Here is a 14,951-nt window from a genome sequence, read left to right as displayed (position 1 = left end):
AATGTACGATAGATTTTAATTTCCTGTTTGGAGTGACCTGTTGCTCATATTATATTCCTGGGGGAAAAATCATAAATTCCCATCTTAGGAATTATAGATCTTCCTCTGTGTTTTTTTAAAATAATATCTTAATTGAAACATAATTTATATACCATAAAAATCATTCTTTCAAAGTGTGCATACAGTTCAGTGCTTTTTAGCACATTCAAAGTTTATTTCATCATTATCTAACATCAGAATATTTTCATCACATTCAAAAATCCCACCCCTACTCATTAGCAGTCACTCCATAGTCTGCCTTTCCCCTCAAACCTTGGCAGTGATGGCCTACTTCTATGAATTTGCCTATTCTGGGTGTTTCATATAAATGAATCACAATATGTGGCTTTTTGTGACCAGTTTCTTTCACTTACCATATTTTCAAGGTTCATTCACATTGTTGCATATATCAGGACTTCATTCTTTTTTATTGCTGAGAAACACACCTCTGTGATACATCCCCTTTATGCTTTCATATTTTGACTGTTATGAATAATGCTGTCATGAACATTTGTTTATGAATTTTTGTATGAACGTATGTTTCCACTTCTCTTGCGTGTATGCCTAGTATTAGAATTTCTGGCTAATATGGCAACTGTATATTCTGAGGGATACCTACACTGTTTTCTAATGTGACTGTTCCAGTTTATAACACCAGCGGCATCTGCGGTTCTGGTTACCTTGCCAATGCTTGTTACTGTCTGCTTTGATTCTGGCCATCCTAGTGGGTGCAAAACCTTGTGGTTTTGATCTATGCTCCCTAATCACAGTTTCCTTGCACAACTTTTCATGTGCTTGTTAGCCATTTGTTTGCTTTCTTAGGAGAAACGTCTCTTCAAATCCTGCGTCCATTTTTAAAGATACGTTTGTATCTTTGGGCTGTGCTGGGTCTTCGTTGCTTCAGGCTGGTTTCTTTCCAGTTGCGGTGCAGGCTTCTCATTGTGGTGGCTTCTCTTGTGAGCTCAGGCTCTAGGCTGAGTGGGCCCCTGTAGATGTGGTACTCAGGCTTAGTTGCCCTGAAGCAAGTGGGATCTTCCCGGAGCAGGGTTTGAATTGGCACCTCCTGCATTGCAAGGCAGATTCTTAACCACTGGACTGCCACCAAAGCCCCTTTGTCAGTTTTTTAAATTGGGTCGTCTTTTTCTCTGAGTTGTAAGAGTTCTTTATGTATTCTGGATTGTTGTTGTTGTTAGCTGCTCAGTCATGTCATACTCTCCGCAACCCCCTGGACTGCAGCATGTCCGGCTTCCATCCTTTCCTATTTCCCGGAGTTTGCTCAGATTCATGTCCTTTGAGTTGGTGATGCCATCCAACCATCTTATCCTCTGCTGCTCTCTTCTCGTGTCCTCAATCTTTCCCAAATAATAAGGAGAGGTAAGGAAGCCTTCTTAAGTGAACAGTGCAAAGAAATAGAGGAAAACAATAGGATGGGAAAGACTAGAGATCTCTTCAAGAAAATTAGAGACACCAAGGGAACATTTCATGCAAAGATGGACACAATAAAGGACAGAAACAGTATCTGGATGTAAGTCCCTTATTAGATAAATGATTTGCAAATATTTTCTCCTATTCTCTCTGTTAATTTTTATGCCACATTGTTAGGATTTTGACATTATCTTTGAAGTTAACATTTTTTTCTAGATAAACTTCATGAAACCCAGGGGATTAATGGCACACGCCTTCACCAAGAACTTGCTTGATGGAAAACAGTGGGTTAAGTTCTTTTCACATGTTACCACATTTTAATATTTGTCAGAACATTAAGAGGTTGATACCATTCCTTTATTTAAGGGAGAAGGAACTGAGACTCTGAGAATTAATTTGCTGAAAGTGACCCAGCTAGAAAGCGACAGAATCTGCAAGTAAATTAAATTCTTCCTGCTTCCTGAGTCTATTTCTTCTTCACTTTAATTGTTAGTGGTTTGAGTAAGATAAGTGAACAGTCAATATTGTATTCATCTGTAGTATAATTTGTACTGGATAAACATGCATTTTATTCCTGTGTTTTCTATCAAAAGTTGTCTAAATGATAATGCATTAAATGTCTTAAGTCATGTCCATGCATATATGCTTAGCTCCCTTCAGTCATGTCCAACTCTTTCATGGCCCCGTGGACCTGCCAGGCTTCTCTGTCCATGGAATTTCCCAGGCAAGAATACTAGAGCGGGTTGCCTTGGCCTCCTCCAGGGGATCTTACCCACCCAGGGATTGATCCTGCATCTCCAGAAGTCCTGCATGGCAGGCGGATTCTTTACCACTGAGCCACCTGGGAAGCTCCCTAAGTCATATCCACATATCCATTGGATACATTTCACTTCTGTCTCCTGCTCCTTCCCTTCCATCTTTTTTCCTTCTTTGCTTTTTCCTTTCTTTCCTCTCTCCTATGCTCTTTCCGAGTCCTTTGTGTAGTCCTTACTATGCTTTAAGTGACTGAATGACTCACACACACACACACACTCGCCCGCTGGATAAAGTGATGAATAAAGCACCCTCTGGTGCTTATATAGTACAAGAAGTCCCCACATACGGATAAGTTCTGTTCTTAGAGTGCATTTAGAAGTCCAATTTGTTTGTAAGTCCATCAAAATTAGCGTAGGTAACTAACTACCATAATTAGCTACATAGTACTGAACTGTAATATGTTTATAATACTTTCACACAAATAATACATAAAAAACAAACACAAAAAATAGAGAAAACATTTTTAATCTTACAGTACAGTACTTTGAAAAGTACAGCAGTACAGGACAACAGCTGGCATACAGGGGCTGTCATCAAATGAACAGGCAGGAAGGGTTGCTGACTGGAGGGGGTAGCGGAGGGGGGGATGGTAGAGCTGAAGGATCGTCAGCAATAGGAGTTGGAGAGCAACCTGCAGCTTCATTTGCACTCAGCACTGATGAAACACACATTTGCATCTTTCAAAGTTTGCAGCTTGAAGGTTCGTGTGTAGGGGACTTACTGCAGTAGGAGATATGAACTGCAAATAAATGTTAGATATGGATAAACTTCAAATCAGTTGCACCATCTCCCATGCTAGTAAGGTCATGCTTGCGTGCTATGCTTCAGCATTATGTGAACCAAGAACTCCCAGATGTCCAAGCTGGATTTCGAAAAGGAAAAGGGAGATCAAATTGCCAACATTTGCTGGATTATAGCGAAGGCAAGGGAATTTCAGAAAAACATCTATCTCTGTTTTATCAACTACTCTAAAGCCTTTGACTGTATGGATCATGACAAATTGTGGAAAGCTCTTAGAGAGATGGGAATACTAGACCATCTTATCTGTCTCCTGAAAAACCTGTATGTAGGTCAAGAAGCAACAGTTAGAACCCTGTGTGGGACAACTGATTGGTTCCAGACTGAGAAAGGAGTATGACAGGGCTGTCTGCTGTCACCTCATTTGTTTAACCTGTACACTGAGCACATCATGAGAAACGCAGGCTGGAATCAAGATAGGTGGGAGAAACATCAACAACCTCAGGTATGTGGATGATACCACTCTAATGGCAGAAAGAGAAGAGGAACTAAATAGAGCCTCTTGATGAAGGTGAAAGAGGAGAGTGAAAGAGCCAGCTTATGGCTAAATATTAAGAAACGAAGATCATGGCATTTGGCTCCATTAGTAGTGACAGATATCCTCTTCTTGGGCTCCAGAATCACTGCGGATGGTGACTGCAGTGATGAAATCAGAAGATGATTGCTTCTTGGCAGAAGAACTGTGACAAAGCTAGACAGTGTGTTGAAAAGCAGAGACATTTCTCTGCCGACAAAGGTCCATATAGGCTGTGGTCTTCCCAGTGGTCTATGGTTATGAGAGCTGGACCATAAAGAAGGCAGAGCAACAAAGAGTTGATGCTTGTGAACTGTGGTGCTAGAGAAGACTCCTGAGAGTCCCTTGGGCAGCAAAGAGATCAAACCAGTTAATCTTAAGGGAAATCAACCCTGAATACTCATTGGAGGAACTGAAGCTAAAACTGAATCTCTAGTATTTTGGTCACCTGATACAAACAGCTAACTCATTGGAAAAGCCCGTGATGCTGGGAAAGATAGAGGGCAGAAGGAGAAGAGGATGAGACGGTTGGATGGCATCACCAATGAATGGAAATGAACTTGGGCAAACTTTGGGAGATGTTGAGGGACAGTGAGGTCTGGTGTGCTGCAGTCCATGGGGTCACAAAGAGTTGGACATGACTGGGCAACTGAACAACAACAACAAAAATTTCAAATATCATGTATAATGATAGACTGGCAGAAATGATAAGAACTATGAAGCAGAAGACAGCAAATAAATGAACAGAGGGTATGCTGAATTAAATGGTCACTGGGGAAGCTCTGGGTAAAGGGCGAAGGGAGCCATGTGACTCTGGAAGGATGTGCTTACATATATTTTACATATGTTTAAGGACCAGGAGCTTTCCTTAGGTAAAATTATGCCCATATAAAGGCCAACCCTCATGCACTTGCTGGTCCAACAGTAGAGAAGAGCTGTCCTTCCTGTTTATCAATAACAGCAAACATGTTCCTTCCTCTGACCAGATGGCTATCTCCGCAGAGTCACATGGCTCCCTTGATCTTAACTTAGTTACCTTTGTAAAGATCCTATCTCTAAATATTGTCTTATTCTGAGAGATTGGGGGGTTAGGATTTCCATTGTGAATTTTTGGGGACAGTTCAGCTGGTAACAATGGAGAAAATAATAGTGCCTACCTAGAAGTGTTTAACAAACACTAAGAATGGGATCCAACCAGTCCATTCTAAAGGAGATCAGTCCTGGGTGTTCCTTGGAAGGACTGATGCTGAAGCTGAAGGTCCAACACTATGGCCACCTCATGCGAAGAGTTGACTCACTGGAAAAGACTCTGATGCTGGGAGGGTTGGGGGCAGGAGGAGAAGGGGAGGACAGAGGATGAGATGGCTGAATGGCATCACCGACTCGATGGACATGAGTTTGAGTGAACTCCGGGATTTGGTGATGGACAGGGAGGCCTGGCGTGCTGTGATTCATGGGGTCGCAGAGAGTCGGACACGACTGAGCGACTGAACTGAACTGAACTGAAGAATAAGTAGGTAGAATATTATCTACCTCCTACAGGTGGTTTAGAGGATTAATTGGGACAATATATGCAGACTCTTAAAGCCGTTGGTGGCACGTGGTGAGTGCTGTTGGGGTGTGCTGTGTAAGAGTGCTGTTATCTTATTTATGTTCAGTTGCACCTATATGGTGAGCTTGTTGGAGGAAGGAAAGCAGAGATTATATCTTGGCATTTTTTATTATTTTTACCCATTATTTAAAAAGTCTGCCTGCACCTAGTACTCCTCATCCATTATGTACACTTAGCACACGGTTTAATTCAACTTTCTGTTCTTCTCACCATCACTGGCATCTGCTCCTTCCCCAACCAGCTTTGCCTCCCACCCTCCCTTTACTCCAACTGGGTCACAGGTTTCACCTTCAGGTATTATACTAGCAATGACCAAGTTTTCTTTTGTAGCCATGGTATGCTGGTTTGTTTTTTTTTCTGGAGAGATTTTGGGAAGTCTCCTTTGTAACTGAAAGTGAGGTCCAGCTGCTCACCATGCAACAGCCAGTAAAGAGGCAAGGTTGGGGAAAGAAAAGTTTGCTTTAGTTTGGATGCTGGCAAGTGGTGGGTGGGGTGGGAGGAGGAGGGTGGACTTCTATCCAAAATCTGATCCCACCTCTGACAATCAGTGGGCAAGAGCTTTTCTAGACGGAGGAAGGGGACTCCATGCAGTAACAGTACAGTCAACTCGGACAGTCCTCTTGAAATTGGTCATCAGTGGTCTGATGAGTGCCGTCTTAATTGTTTTCAATATGGTTAATTTTCAAGTCCAGGGTCATTTTCCCCCGATTTCTTTGAGGCCCGTTCTTAGAACTGTGACGCTGTGTCGTGTCTACAGTGTGGTCACCGTGTAGTTAACTTCTCCAGTCTGAGGTTTCAGTGTCTATAAGACAGCTCACAGGACATGGCTCAGAATGTTATCTATAGTTCTTGAGAAGAGACTAGAGGTCTTTGATGCTTAATGACTGCTATTATTAATCTTGTAGGGCTCTTTCCTTTTGCTTCTGAATTTTCTCACTTCTCTGATTAAACTCATTCTTTGGCTAAGGTTTCTCACAGACAAAAGGCAAGCAGAGGACATGGTGGGGAAGGACCATAAGGTCCTGCTCTGTTTCATCTTCGCATGAAACGTCAGCTCTTGCCTTGCTTTTGACACTTAGGGATCTTGCATGCTAATCAGCCTCTAAGATTTACATTCCCAAACTTGTTGGAACGATAACCAGCATGTGTGATTCCCTTTCTGGATCTGAGTAGAGCCAAAGAGGGAAACCACTTTTGCCCGTGAGTCTGATAGAATTTTCTGAATTCTCTTCCTGAAGCAGTGGTGGCTGGGTTTATTTCTGCTAAATGTTTTACTTCTAGACTCCTTGGCCCTTCCATCCTGGTGCAGAATAAGCCCAGGGCACCCGGCCTAATGACAGAGAACCAGCTGTGATCACGCCAAAGGTCAGAGCTTTGCAACACGTTTCTTGAGATGTTTTCTTTAGAAAGCGGAGGAAAAACTTATAGGAAATGTGAGTTACAATCACAAACAGGTGTAAAAATGATCTTTGAAACATCCTGAGGGAGCAGGCCACCGTAGATCAGTCTTAACTTACTCTGAAAGTGTTTTTATTGCCATCCACATGTCTGCTGCTGCTGCTAAGTCACTTCAGTCGTGTCCGACTCTGTGTGACCCCATAGACGGAAGCCCACCAGGCTCCCCCTTCCCTGGGATTCTCCAGGCAAGGACACTGGAGTGGGTTGCCATTTCCTTCTCCAATGTGTGAAAGTGAAAAGTGAAAGTGAAGTAGCTCAGTCGTGTCTGACCCTTAGCGACCCCACGGACTGCAGCCCACCAGGCTCCTCCATCCAAGGGATTTTTCCACATATCTAGTTCGCTGTAAAAAACAGGGAGTTAATTACCATCGCACTACACAATTAATTTTTTTTCAGGCATATAACTATTTCTGAAGAATTCTGGGAACATTTGTTCGACTGGAAAAGTGAGTTTCATGTTCTATGTCATAACTTTGTTCCCAGTAGAAAATCCAGGATAATGAAAAAAAAAAAATTGGGTTTGTGAAGGAAAATATCACTTTTCTTTTATGAAGTTTGTAGACATCATTTGCCTACTTTTCATGAAATAAAGTTGACAACACCTCTTGAATATATATGTTGTGTGTCTGAATAGCTTTAATTAGTTAACTTTGTGCTTTCCTCGAAGTGACTTTTTAAAGTTTTGAACTATAAAATAAGGCATAAGTGTCTAGATTGCCACAATTAAAATCGGAATTAGAAAGAGTGGGGCTGGCTGATTTATATTTGCTATAAGACCATCACATTTGTCCTTTAATTTTATTTTGTAAAGTTTTTTTTAAGCATTATTCTCATCATTTATTGATACAGAGATTAAAAAAAAAAGACGATCTGTTTATATAGCTTACATTAGTACAGAGGCTTGAATGCCAGGTTTAGATTGTGTCTAAAGATTTTTTTTTTTGATGTGGATCATTTTATTTTTTTCAAGCTTTTTATTTTATATTGGGGTGTAGCCAGTTAACAAAGTCGTGATATACATATACAATGTATCCATTCTCCTCAAACCCCTCTCCCATCCAGGGGGCCCCTAACTTTGAGCAGAGTTCCATGTGCTATTCAGTAGGCGATGTGGACCATTTTTAAAGTCTTTATTGATTTTATCACAATATCGCTTCTGGTTTTTTGGTTGTGAGGCATGTGGGATCCTAGCTCCCCAGCCAGGGATGGAACCTGCCCCCCCGCCCCTGCACTGGAAGGCTAAGTCCCAACCCCTGAACCACCAGGGAAGTCCCAACACATTCATCCTTTTAAAATTTGCTTAGGCCCATATTCTATAGTATGTTTTATTCGACTGCAGTGGCTATTAATGAATTCTTTGACACTGGCTTTTTATCACAGACATCTTTCTCGGCTCAGGGAACCTCACATGTTGGGATAATCTCCTGTTGAGGAGTTGCTTTCTTATCTAGTGACATTTATCATTATCTAAGGCCAGCTGCCTGACGTCTCTTCAGGGCTCTGTTTATGGAGTTTGAACATCTATAAATGGAAACACTGGCTAACCAGAAATTATCGCCAGGGCTTTCTGATAGTGTCCTGGGCTCTCACAACTTGGAATGTCCTGCGATATCTAACATGTAAGCACGTCACATCATTTTCTAGACAGAATCGGAATCTTGCCTTTTCTCTCTCTCTCTCTGTCTCATTCTCTTTCAACATGGACTTTGAAAAGCATGAAAAAGGAAGCTTGTTAAATGAGAATTTAGAGGAGAAACTGACGGTAAGACTGATATTTCACAAACACAGATTTATGATGTAACTAACAGAGTAAAAATCAGTTGTTATAGTTTGAAAAAGTTATACCAGGCACCTGTATTTCCCTGTTTTTCTGGTCAATGACCTTGAAATCAATGAGTTCCAAGGGTTTTACTGAAAACAATGTGATAAAATTATTAATATGATGTCATTACTAGAGTGTGGGTAAATTAGATTTAGTTAAATGATATAGTTTATCTCTGTTTTAACAACCAGGATCCATTTATTTTGAGATCTGGTGGTGGTCACCTCAGTACTGGGAGATTATTTTCTTTACTCATATGAAGTTTAGCGAATATTCAAAACTCAATTTCAGAGATACCAGGAATGTGTGTCAAGGGAAATCTGAGTATTAGGGACAGTTTTAACTTTTTTATGGAAAAAGTTAATGATAAAATGTAAGGATAAGATTTACTTTTGAAAAAGTTTAGTTTTTGGCAGCAAGATTTGTAAAAGTTGCTTTACCTTGATGCTAAGAAATTCAGTGTCAGTAAACACAGTGGTCACTTCTGTTTGCTCAAATGCAGAATGTGCTGTAATCTAGGGTAGAATATATTGTTCATGGTTCACCTGATTGGTTTAGGAGATGAATTATGTTTATAAAGTTACTGTGGCTTCAGAGTTAATGTTAGAACAGGGCATGGTTTATTTTAATAGTTGTGCAAGTAGCAAAAACTAAAACGGTATTGATTCTAAGACTGTGGCTTCTTGAACTCATGAGAATGCGTTGTTCTGGATGTCTGACATTGAGATTTAAGCACTAGTAATGATGTTAAAACCTGAAAGGTGGAAGTAAAAACCATATTGAGTTGAAAACTCCTAACGTATGTTAGAGTTTCAAGGTCTTGAAGAAATATATTGGATAAAATATATAAAACTTCTTCTTAAAGGATTTGGGTCATTTTGGATATTGACCATAGACCTCTTTTCTGGTGATTGTTTAAACATGTCATGGCCCCAGACCTCTTTGCTTTTGGACTGTTTTAAAAAGCCATGTATTACTGTAAAACTAACCAGGGGTTTTGAATCAGGAAGATCTGATGAGAATCCTCACTCCATCACTTCTAAATGTGGGATGATGGGATCTTGTTTAAGCCTTTCGCGTCTCTGTTAACTTGCTTGTGGATGGGGGAGCAGTGATACCTAATCAGAATGCTGTTCCGAGCATTGACATGTATGTGAAGTCCCTCAGCTGAACCTGTGATTTTTCAGACTGCTTTTGGCCTGACTTACTTAGCAAGTACATATCCAGGCTTTGTTTACATAGAAAGAGAAAGCTGAAATGTGTTTCAAAGTAAAAGGAACACTCAGATATATTAACTATAAAGGCTTAGGAGTTTTAAAACCTTGATGGAACTGGATAGATGGTTAATAAATACACCAGTAAGAGTTGCTATGAACGAGTGTGAAATTTGATCCAGAGCTCACTGGCAGTCTTTTAGAGGAAGATTTGCAAATAAACATAGTGGACTTGGGGCAAGTGAACAAAAGTGAAAATGAACTCTTGGTGTATAAACGTTTCACTGCCCGGGAGGTCAAACGTGCCCTCTCTGGAACACAGCTCTGAATCTAGAGGTGAGCAAAAACCTCTCTTCAGATTGAGTAATTGCTATAACATTCATGGACCTTACTCTGGAGGGGAAGCCTAGGACTGGCCTCTGATTAATTTCCAGGAGATTGGAGGAAAATCTGGGGTGGATTGGAAGGCGCCAGAATATCCAATCTGTACTGAGCATAGGCGGTTCTCAGGGAGGGCAGGAACGCAGTAAATAAATTTCAGTACTTGGGAAAGTTACCTGTGCAGATAAATAGATAAATAAGTAAATAGTGCTAGTATTCAGCTGCTCAGTCGTGTCTGATTCTTTGTGACCGTGTGGACTGTAGCCTGCAAGGGTCCTCTGTCTTTGGGTTTTTCCAGGCAAAAATACTGGAGTGAGTTGCCATTTCCTACTCCAAAAATAAGTAAATAATATAACAAGTAAAATTAAAGCAAGAAATCTTGACTACTCTCCAAACTCCTTTTCTTTTAGATTATTAAATGCATCAACAAAGAATTTCACTTTCATTGATCTTCAACTGAAATTTATTAATGAAACGGAAAGTACATTATTAGCAAAGTAAAAATAGTCATGCTTCTCAGAGCATTCTGACTTAATGGTGGTTTCTTTCTCTTAAAGGGTGATAAGAACAAATAGATCTCACACGTAAGTGTAATAATTTCTATCACATCAGTTAGTATATCTCGAGACAATTCTATCTTCCCAAGTAATAAATGTTCAATAAATATCACAAAAATCGTCATAATGAGAAGGGTACGACATTCAATTCATTTTAAACGGATGCTTGGTAGAAACAAATGAACACAGTAGAACTGACTACTGTTTTTTTACTAAAAAAATTTTGCTTTTTTGAGTAAAAGTAACTGAGATTGAGAAGGAAATTCATCATCTGAAAGTTCGTTAAACAGGATGTGTAGAAGAAGCTGAAAACTGGTATTTTAAGTAAAATTTTACCTTTAATTATTAAAAATTTTTTACTTATTTTAAATTTGAGGGTGAAAGACTTATCCTATGACATGTAGATTTCCTTAGGATCTCACAAAAACATTCTCAATTTCAGGGAAAGAGAATCATGACATTTTTGAATACAATGAAAGAGAAAAGATGTGGAAGAAAACATGATGGGTAAAATATAAGCATACAAAACATACATTTAAAAATTCTGTGGTAATCCAGTGAAGAGTAGTACTTGAAGTTTAAATCAATCATCAGTTTATAGATTCAATAATAAAAATAAAATCTTTTTCTAAGAATAAATATGTTAGCAAACAAAACACAGAACTGCTGTTTTGGCTATAATTCCCCATATTATTGTTGAGTTTTGTTTGGAGCATTTTTAAAGAGTCAAACTCATGTCTGTTCAGTTCAGTTCAGTTCAGTCGCTCAGTTGTGTCCCACTCTTTGCGACCCCATGAATCACAGCACGCCAGGCCTCCCTGTCCATCACCAACTCCCAGAGTTCACTCAAACTCATGTCCACAGAGTCGGTGATGCCATCCAGCCATCTCATTCTCTGTTGTCCCCTTCTCCTCCCTCCCCCAATCCCTCCCAGCATCAGACTCTTTTCCAGTGAGTCAAATCGTCTCATGAGGTGGCCAAAATATTGGAGTTTCAGCTTTAGCATCAGTCCTTCCAATGAACACCCAGGGTTGATCTCCTTTAGAATGGACTGGTTGGATCTCCTTGCAGTCCAAGGGACTCTCAAGAGTCTTCTCCAGTGCCACAGTTCAAAAGCATCAATTCTTCGGCGATCAGCTTTCTTCACAGTCCAACTCTCACATCCATACATGACCATGGGAAAAACCATAGCCTTGACTAGACGGACCTTGGTTGGCAAAGTAATGTCTCTGCTTTTTAAAAATGCTATCTAGGTTGGTCATAACTTTCCTTCCAAGAAGTAAGCGTCTTTTAATTTCCTGGCTGCATTCAGCATCTGCAGTGATTTTGGAGCCCAAAAAATAAAGTCTGACACTGTTTCCACTGTTTCCCCATCTATTTCCCATGAAGTGATGGGACCAGATGCCATGATCTTTGTTTTCTGAATGTTGAGCTTCAGGCCAAACTTTCACTCTCCTCTTTCACTTTCATCAAGAGGCCTTTGAGTTCCTCTTCACTTTCTGCCATAAGGGTAGTGTCATCTGCATATCTGAGGTTATTGATATTTCTCCCAGCAATCTTGATTCCAGCTTGTGCTTCTTCCAGCCCAGCGTTCCTCATGATGTACTCTGCATATAAGTTAAATAAGCAAGGTGACAATATACAGCCTTGACGTACTCCTTTTCCTATTTGGAACCAGTCTGTTGTTCCATGTCCAGTTCTAACTGTTGCTTCCTGACCTGCATACAGGTTTCTCAAGAGGCAGGTCAGGTGGTCTGGGATTCCCATCTCTTTCAGAATATTCCACAGTTTATTGTGATCCACACAGTCAAAGGCTTTGGCATAGTCAATGAAGCAGAAATAGATGTTCTTCTGGAACTCTCTTGCTTTCTCCATGATCCAGCGGATGTTGGCAATTTGATCTCTGGTGCCTCTGCCTTTTCTAAAACCTGCTTGAACATCTGGGAGTTCCCAGTTCACATATTGCTGAAGCCTGGCTTGGAGAATTTTGAGCATGACTTTACTAGCATGTGAGATGAGTGCAACTGTGCGGTAGTTTGAGCATTCTTTGGCATTGCCTTTCTTTGGGATTGGAATGAAAACTGACCTTTTCCAGTCCTGTGGCCACCGCTGAGTTTTCCAAATTTGCTGGCATATTGAGTGCAGCACTTTCACAGCATCATCTTTCAGGATTTGAAATAGCTCAATTGGAATTCCATCACCTCTGCCAGCTTTGTTTGTAGTGATGCTCTCTAAGGCCCACTTGACTTCACATTCCAAGATGTCTGGTTCCAGGTTAGTGATCACGCCATCATGATTATCTTCGTCGTGAAGATCTCTTTTGTACAGTTCTTCTGTGTATTCTTGCCACCTCTTCTTAATATCTTCTGCTTCTGTTAGGTATACCTAATACCGTGTCTGTTAGGTAGGAGAAAACCTTGTGTCTGTCCTCAGAAACAAAAAGATCCTTTCAGATTGGTGTGTGTTCCTGAATGCCCATTTGAACAAGACAGGTACTAAGGGCTGTCACGGAACATGCTTGATAAAGCCTTGGCCATCAAGGAGATTATTATGTTTTGATTGTTTTTTAGTAGATTATTAAGGAATAATGGTAAACTTAAGTAGCTTAGAAATATTCTAAAGGTCCAAAACATAAACATTCCAAATTTTTTCATTCTTACATAGACGTGGGACAGCAAGACTATATATAATTACTCATTAGAATGTCTTAACAATGAGAACAATTGCCAAACATTTTGTGCAGTAACATATTTTATTTCATTATAATATCGACTGCTGGAGGAGATCATAGAGAGAGCATGACCTCTGGTTGACCCAAGAGCAAGGCCCAGGCAGTGGAAGCCTCTTCCCTGGTCTCCTCTCCTTAGAATATGAATTCTGTCCACTGTTCCCACAGTGGGAGCTGTTTCAGGGATGCAGCCTTGAGAGGAAGGGGATGCTGAGACTGTCTGGGTGGGATGGTCTGACTGGACCCAGTTGGGACCTCTCTGTAAACTTTGAAGATTCTGACAGGCAATCCAGGAGATTCACTTCTCTTGCTGATGCCCAAGAAAGCCTTGTGTGTAAGATCCGTGTTTATTCAACCTTCCACCCACCATCTGGAGTGTCTGCCTCTTCTCTGGTCTCTCCTAACTCTCCCCGTATGATAACCAATTTCAGATTTCACCCAGGAAGCTCCCAGGGTGTCAAACCAATATCTGCATACCTATTTTTCTTATTGTATCTAACTAGGGTCCCTGGTAACAGGCACTCAGTAGGTGCTTACACATCTGAACAAAAAAGTGTATACTACTGCTGATGTTTTTGGTGTGTTATTGAGAGATTATTTTCTGTACAGCTTGAGTGTTGTTTCCGATCTACACATTATTTCTGACAAGGTAGCATCACATAATACAATAAGTGGTAAATTTAAGTTTGTAATTTCCTGGAGGAAAGGTGCTGTATCTCTGTATCTTTATATCATAATTGATTGCCCTAGATCCTTAATAAACTAATTCTGGTGATGACCAAAATGAAGGGAAGTGGAGAACAAACAAACAATATTTCCTTTTCTTTGATATTTGGTTATTTATCTTGAAAACTTCCATTTCTTTGCTATTTGTGAGAGTGGTCCAGTGACTCTCGCTGTGTTCTGGACTTCACTGAGAAGGTGTTCTGAATGTCCACTGTGTCTGGTTACTCTGATGTAGAGGATGTGAGTTAGTCTGTGCGCAGACCTTAACTCATCATTCAGTTTTCCGGGTGGCACCGTCACGGAGAATGGCAGGCATCTGCGTGTCTCTGAGAATGCTCCTGATCTCTCTGGCACGTCTGTGGTGCCTGCTGTGAATTCTCCACGCCTCCCAAGATGGCCCATTTGTCATCAGTATATTTTGAATTTAACTGTTCCCGTTTCTCTAGAGAGAGCCAAAGCTCTGTAATAAGCTGACACTCAACATACTCTGTGGAAATAATTATTTTTCACAAAACAGATGGGTGGGACTGAACACAATTTCACGGTAAGCGGCTCGGTAAGCCTCCCTTGACTGGAAGGCAAACAGAGGAAACTCAGAACTAGGATTCTCTGAATTCCTGAGCTCAGCGTCACTTCCGAATTTTTAGTAAGATCAAATGAGTTGTTCTCATATCTTACAGGGGTAGGCCTCCTCTGAGAAGTCAGTAGAGGGGACATAGGATTGATCAGTCTGCACCAGGTATTAGGGAGTTCGTTGATTAAGACACGCTCTCCAAAGAACTGAAACAGCTCTCATGCATTGTGAGTAGTAAGAAGATTCTGGTTTCACCCAAGGTGAAGATGTATAGTTGCAGAGAGTAA

General features: G+C 40.7%; 1 protein-coding gene across 12 annotated transcripts in view; it reads left to right on the top strand.

Annotated features, from left to right (window-relative positions):
- The first annotated feature begins 8,173 nt into the window (after positions 1 to 8,173).
- Positions 8,174 to 14,951, top strand: part of MLIP (muscular LMNA interacting protein) — a 301,520-nt gene continuing 294,742 nt past the window's right edge. For 6 of the 12 annotated variants that reach the window (XM_055406482.2, XM_055406490.2, XM_055406488.2 and 3 more), the window contains exon 1: positions 8,177 to 8,424. In XM_055406482.2, the coding sequence (XP_055262457.2) occupies positions 8,362 to 8,424 (63 nt within the window). In that variant the 5' untranslated portion in view covers positions 8,177 to 8,361. Of the gene's footprint in view, positions 8,425 to 14,951 lie in introns of all 12 variants that reach the window. The other 6 variants (XM_055406481.2, XM_055406487.2, XM_055406478.2 and 3 more) reach the window with 3 other exon arrangements.

The sequence above is a fragment of the Moschus berezovskii genome, chromosome 23 (assembly GCF_049115385.1).
Source record: "Moschus berezovskii isolate FMDL1 chromosome 23, NW_MosBer_1.0, whole genome shotgun sequence".
Lineage (NCBI taxonomy): Eukaryota > Metazoa > Chordata > Mammalia > Artiodactyla > Moschidae > Moschus > Moschus berezovskii.
The sequence above is the reverse complement of the archived record's forward strand: the minus strand, read 5'-3'. Positions and strand labels throughout refer to the sequence as shown.